The sequence below is a fragment of the Zea mays genome, chromosome 3, assembly GCF_902167145.1.
Source record: "Zea mays cultivar B73 chromosome 3, Zm-B73-REFERENCE-NAM-5.0, whole genome shotgun sequence".
Lineage (NCBI taxonomy): Eukaryota > Viridiplantae > Streptophyta > Magnoliopsida > Poales > Poaceae > Zea > Zea mays.
In genome coordinates, this window is record NC_050098.1 from 93798676 (window position 1) to 93805639 (window position 6964).

Below are 6964 nucleotides of genomic sequence, written 5' to 3' on the forward strand. Positions count from 1 at the left end.
GTTAGAATCTTTTGAGATATGACAGATCATATGATGTAGGTAAGTCAGAATCTTTGTTAGGTTAGAACAGAGAGGTTATGCAACCATCGAATGATTAAGGTAGTTGCATAAGGATGAGTTGGTCGGTCATTCTTAATCTAGTGCAGAGTGAATTAAGTTAAAACTTATTTTATAGGGGTAGAGTCTCATTCATTTTACCAGTATTAACTTTCCTGTTAAGCAACTTACATTAGATTATCTCAACTTTATCCTTCGTTAGGTTAGATTAATCTATCACATTAGATCAGATCTAAGTTATATCATTATTTTGGATTAGATCCTGGTTGTTACACTATAATGAGATAAGTAAAGTGATTGGGATAGGTATGCTTATTAGGGCAAGATGAATCTCTAAGAATAAAATAGAATCTTTTGAGATTAGTTAGATCTATTAGGATAAGATAAAATCTTTTAAGATAAGATGAATCTATTAAGGTAAGAGAGTGTCTTTTAAGATAAGGTGGATCTATTAGGCTTGTTATATTCTAGTGGGGGTATTCTTAGTTGGTCTAGTTTATCTTATAAACAATTTATGAGAATAAGATAATATTTTTTTTTCTTTTTAACATAAGATGAACATGTTAGGATAAGATAGAATTTTTTCCTCAGCTTAATGGATTCTATCTAAAATAGACACACTTTAATGGAGGATAATCTAGGTTGTTTTAGTTATCTTATGGATTCTATTTATGCCTATATGTATATGCAGATGTAATTGTGGACATTACTCCACAACTCATCACACTCAATCAAAGATCCAAATCAAACAAGTATCATAAGAACAAGCATTCAAGCACATAGATACCTATAAAAATAGTTTTGTTTTTGTTCCTAAGATTAGGTCTCCTATTCCTAAAAGGTCACTTTAGGCACATGATTTCAAAGTGTGAAAACCACATTTGTCTTTAGAAGGAAAAGGTAAGAATAATCAGAGTAAAGCAGAAATAGATGAGAAATGATTAAGAAAAGTTTAGAAAGAATCAGAGTAGCAAAGGTAAGTAAGTATTGGTTGTCTAGTTCTATCTAGGTTTCGTCTTACAGTCAACATTCCTCTGATACCACTTCTGTCACACCCGGATTTAAGGGATAAAGCCGAGTGCATCTCATATATGCGCCAAAGAAGACAACACATATAATAACAGAGTGTATAGAGATAAATGTCACAATATCATCAGAGTACTTATTACGTAGCGGAAGTCTTACAAAATAAACATAAATATAAAACGAAAACATCATCCGGATCATAGTATCTTAAACAAGTTTCATAATGAAAGTGCGGCGGAATTAAACATGGACACTCTTCCACAGGAAGGTGACTGGCGCATCGTTAGACTCAAAACTCATCAACGTCATTTGCGAAGTCTTCGTCATCACCCTCTGATCAAAATATTAGCAAGGGTGAGCTCACTTATGGTCGGAGCTCAGCAAGTGGGGGAAATAATGGAAAGTTAACAAGGTAGGCTATGGATAAGCGGTAGGCATTTTAGTTGGTCAATATTTTATTAGCAACACCTGTCTTACTAATAAGTGTGTATCCCAAATATCCCAATTAATCAAAGGCATAAGATTATATCAAAAACACTTAATTGAAATCACTTAAGCAATCCACTGGTAGATCCTCAAATCACAATTTATTTTCCATCTTTAAGTTCAATTATCATGTGAGGGTCCAGGTTGCTCTTAACTGTGAGCACGACTGACATATCAGTTTTACACTCTGCAGAGGTGGTACAACTTTAACCACAAGCCGTGTATCCCATCTAGCCTGGGTTGATCGGACCCATAAATACTACCGAGGTGAATGGCTAGGGATCTACTATGAGGCTTTCACAAAATATCCTTAGTACAAAGCCACCCGCTAAGGTTTCCACGTCAGTATTGATGGCCCTTTGGGTGAGCTAACTTAGCCAAGACTACCACCCCATGTTAACATGAGTTACCATCAAACCACTGCCGCCCCCCTCTTGCCCATCTTTCAGGTAGGGTTGCTAAGCACTAAGTCTATAGAACTAATTACCAAAGCTAGAGCCATTATAGCACTCGTTGTTGCATTGTTAACCTAGGTGGTCACTCCATGTTCCATCTAACACAAAATGTTCTTGTTTAACCATTGGGTTAACATCATAATAAAAACTTCATTTCTAGAACATAGTATCATTAAAAGAGTGACATCATGTTTGTCAAGTTGAGCAATAGCAAAAATTGCTAAGCATAGCATTTATCCCAGGGTAATTCAAGGAATAGGGTTGGTAATTCTAGAAAATCCTTATTTAGGCAAATCCCATCAAATTATGCAATATATCCATAAAGTAAACATTATTATATGCATTATTTGGGTACAAATAGAAATGCATAGGGAGAATCCACTTGCCTTACTCGAAAGTGTCCTGTGGGTCGTCCTCGAACGAGTTTGGTTCGTCTACCTCACAGTCAACTTCTAGCATCGATTTGCGTATCGTACATACAAAAGAATACGTATGCCAAATAAATAAACATACACCATTACATGGGTAATCATTCACCATTACATACACATTCATATATCACACAACTATACTCATAAATATGTCTACAACATAAATATTTATTAATCCACTATATCTTCCACTTTGAGTTATTATTGGTGAAAATATGAGTAGGTGACTACGACACTAGTTTATCTAGTATAATGTAGATAAAATGTCGTAATGAATTTTACGGAAAATAATTATTTTTATTACTAATAATAGTCCTTTGGGTTTTATCCTTTCCTTTCTAAATAGAAATTATACGTATTGCTAAAAATGTTTATTTCTAAATCACCTCACATTAATATTCTAAGAATTAATGTAGATTACTAATTGGACTTTAGTAATATAATCATGGTGATTTTGACATAAATAAATATTTTATTAATTCTAAGTAATTAAGTGCTATACATATGAACACATTTATCATGGCTAGTAAAAACCTATATTTTTAATCTGACCGAAAATATGTGACCTATTACTTCTTCCACTTTCTTATATCAATAAAATTATACTTAAATCACTACTAACAATATCGTTCCATGTGCTAAAGCGAAGTTAATCATAAACGTTTCTAGTATTTAAATCACCAAGTTAGTGAATCGTGACATTATTTATTTTCGAAATATAAAATAATACTCATGTCCAAAATATTGTTGCAGGGGCTAGTTCACCATTAAGTGTAAACATCGGGGTCTCTTTTTAATAGTTTCTGAACTGAAAAATATCTAAACTAAATTTACTCAAGTACAGGGGATAAAACATAAAATAGTCGTCTTCTACCTCGAGCTAGAGCTTGTGTGCAGGGAGAGCTCGGCGAGCAGGGGGGTGACGGGCGCGCAGGGCGAGGCGCAGCTCCGGCGACGGTGAGCGGGCACGACGGTGCTCCGGTGCGGCGGCATCGATGAACAGGGAGCAGCCTGGCAGACGACGAGCTCCACAGACGACAGATGGCGTGAGAGAGATAGAACGAGGGAAGGAGAGCGAGCTCGGGTGAAGGGAGAGGGAGAGAGCTCGGTCGACTTTTATAGGGAGGGAGAGGGAGACGCGCTGAGGGGAGAGGGAGAGAACGACTGGCGGCTTCAAAGCCATTAATGGTGGCCGGTTACTCCATTGATTGGGAGAGGGGAGTGGGGGAGGAAATGAGGGGGGAGGGGAAGAGCCGGGCGCGGACGCCGAAACGACGCGAGCTAGGGTGCGCGGCGTGGCCCGCGCGGGTGGCGCAGGCGCGCTTGGCGCACGACGGCGTCGGTGGCCTGGGAGAAGAAAGCCCCCTGCGGGTGGGGCCCGCGCGTCGGTGAGAGAGAGGGGAGGGAGGTGGGCGCTGTTTCGGCCAGGGTTTCCAAATTCTTTTCTTTCTTTTTTTCTTTTCTTTTCTATTTAAAAATATAAATATATTTTAAAAATCATAATAATTATACCAAAATTATTTATGATTAAAATATTTATTTTTGGACCAATATTTCTATATTAATTAATTGGATTTTCAATATAAAATAAATTCTACGTAACAACCATAAATCAAATATGAGCAAACAAAATTATTCTAAATGCAATTAAAAATCAAACACTTGGAAGAAAAAAATCATTACTATATTTACCACTAATAAACTAATTGCATTATTTTTAGTTGATAGTTTTGTGGTGTTACAAGATGCCTGCACCAATGAACCAAAAGGTGAACGCCAGAAGAGGGCCCTAGGGAACCCATCAGATCAGATCCTTTAAAGACACAGCGCTGACGACCCCACAGGCGGCATCGTCGTATCCCTAGATTAGGTTCTCAAAGACCACGAACGAAGCACCCTAGTGCGGAGCTTGGCGACAGCAAAGGCAACACCGGCCCCATGGAGAAGGATGTGATCCACGATGTTTCGAATGCGGATTCGAATGTCGAGTAAGCATTGCAAGCAGGTTGTCTCGCGAGCATAGACGCTTTGGGTCACCGAGTCAATCTCCTAATGAAGCTCCACCAACTCAGCCTCCTGCCCTGCTCAGAAACAAAAAATGAGAGTCTTAACATCCTCGAGATGCAAGGAAATATGAGAAGCGGAGGGAGTGGTTTACTCGACGCACAGGCCTCCACGATGGCTAATCACGCTTGGAGACCCGTGATATGAGTGTCGGACATCCGCACAACCGAGCGAGGTATCTCCAGTCAGCCCTGTAGCTCGTCCATCGCCAACATCGGAAGGGCTGAGGATCCGACCCCACATTGCAGCACATGGTAGGTGGGAGAGGAATAGGCGATTACCCTCCTGCATAGGATAACATGACTGGGTTAGGGGGCAGCACCAACCAGCCTTATGGCCGCCATAGGGCGGCCAACGACAGTCGAGGCGCCGGTGGCGTTGGCCTGTAGGGCTAACGTTGCAGGCTCACCGTCACAAGGGTCAACCCTTGATTCCCCATCCGGAGAGGTTGAAGGGGAGGACGAAAGCGATATGACCTCTCCTCTAGCGCTTGAGCCCACTGCCCAACGAGGAAAAGCCTGTCACCAAGATAACATAGGGGCAAGTATTGGATGAGTTCCTAGACACCACCCACCTTTCCTGCAATGGGTGGCTCTTGGACCAACCTTGGTGAGGACACTCCGGAGCAGGATGTTTGTCGTGGTCCATGGCTAGCCAATAGAACCCCGAAGGGTTTGAGGTGGCAAAACCCTCCCCGCTAGGTGCCACTTTTGGAAAGCATGGGAGCTATGACCAAAATTGGTTGGGGGTAAGCACGAAGCGACCCCCTACTTATAGTGCCCAATGGCTCCTAAAAGCCAATAAAGGGCCTCACAAATCTCACCAACTCAATAGTTGCGAGCGACAAAAGGGACAAGGAACCGCCCGACCCTTCGTAGCCCCCAAAGGGAGACACTCTCCCCTCGGGGGCTCGGTGGAAACTATCAGGGATTCGGTCCTCGGCCCCTAGAGCCCATAGGTCAACAAGCACATGGAGGAAAGGCCTCTAGTCACTAGGGACCATTGTTCAGCAGGAGGAGATGGATAAGGTCTACCCTGGAGGTGCTCCGCCCCCGGACGAACCCCGTGTCACCGAGCATAGGGTCGGGCATGGCAGAACCCAATAGGGTGCCGGGCGTGTCAGAGGGAAACCACTCGATTGGATCCCGTGCCCGATCCAAGATTGGCCCATCATAAATGATCGACTGCATTAAATACGTCAGGCCTCGAGCCATGGTGGAGGCGCTAGTCTACTTCCCACTCATGACCAACGAACCCCTCGAGTCATAGAGCACTCATGACCTATGAACCCCTCGGCCTACGGTGCACTCATGACCTATCACGACTAGGCCTAAGAGCGCAGGCTGATGGTAGGGCACAACACGGCGATCCACGCCGAGCCCCAGGCTACGAAGGCCAGTGTAACACCCTAAATTTGGGGGTATAAAATTTCTAGTCTAATATCTACCAAATTCAGGTGTTACCCCTTTTCTCCTCTTTATAGATTTCTTTTCTCTTCCTTTTAATAGAGTTTGTTTATTTATTTGGGAAATGTATTATTTTTTTAGTATATTAAAACCTAGGGGAGATATGAATTGTTGCATTATACTGAGCTTAAACTTTGTTTTTGGTTGATGCACATGTTTAAAATATTTAAATTTGAATTTGTGGTTTGGTTGGATTTGAATTCAAAAGAGAGAACAAAAAGAAAAGGGAATAGAAATTCAGAAGAAAAATGAAAAGCCAAAGCAGCCTTGCTCCCTCCCTCTCCCGGCCTTTCAGCCCTCTAGGCCCAACCCCTCCTCTCTGTCGGTGGGTCCGCCTATCGACGCCACAACCACTCACCCTCGTGCCCTCTCCCGATGACCAGCGAACCCCGCATATCTTCTTACCCCTTCCTCTAACTGCCCGTCCATGCGAGGCACGCACACGCACGCCGAGACGGCAGCACCCAAGTTGCCTCCCCGCGTGAAATCGCTAGCCTAACTCCCTTTGAAGTAACCACACGCGCCCACTTCCCTCTCTGCCTCATTTCTTTCGCCTTAGCGCACCCACCCGATCTGCAGCCGCCCACGCCCGAGCTTGCCGGAGCTCTGTCGCTACCGCGCCATTTGTGCCTCGGATTCTCCACGACAAGGTCGCCTCGCTGTCCCTAACCGTGGTCCGCCACCACCGAACGGAGCACCGCCACCGTCCACGCTTCACCCGAGGTGAATTTCCCTGTCGAAGATCCCTTTCTCTCTCCCCGTTCTCCCTGCTCTGTTGAATAGCCAGCGGCGATCACCGGCAATGGCACCGTGCGGTTGTGCCAGGGTTCTCCGGCCAACCGCACCGCCCCATGCCCTCCCTTGCCCATGTGAAGTCACCGGCTCCGTCCATGGCGATCGCTCCGTGCACGCGGCCAAGGTTGACAGCGATCCCGACCAGTGGGCCCTACTTGACAGCCTCTCTGTGCCTAATCTCTCC

The 6964-nt window shown here is 43.8% G+C and overlaps 1 protein-coding gene across 1 annotated transcript; it reads right to left on the minus strand.

Annotated features, from left to right (window-relative positions):
- Nucleotides 1-4117: 4117 nt before the first annotated feature.
- On the minus strand, nt 4118-5128 carry LOC100275442 (uncharacterized). The gene is made up of 3 exons (XM_008675974.3): nt 4929-5128; nt 4623-4804; nt 4118-4536 (listed from the first exon to the last, which is right to left on the minus strand). Exons 1-3 carry the CDS (start codon nt 4956-4958, stop codon nt 4524-4526), a joined length of 225 nt encoding a protein of 74 aa, XP_008674196.1. The 5' UTR covers nt 4959-5128; the 3' UTR covers nt 4118-4523.
- Nucleotides 5129-6964: the final 1836 nt, after the last annotated feature.

Coding starts and splice junctions, on each gene's coding strand:
- LOC100275442 (XM_008675974.3), bottom strand. CDS start 4,958: ATGGGGAATCAAGGGTTGACCCTTGTGACG. Junction 4,805..4,928: donor AAGGGTTGACCCTTGTGACG/GTGAGCCTGCAA, acceptor TATCCTATGCAG/GAGGGTAATCGCCTATTCCT.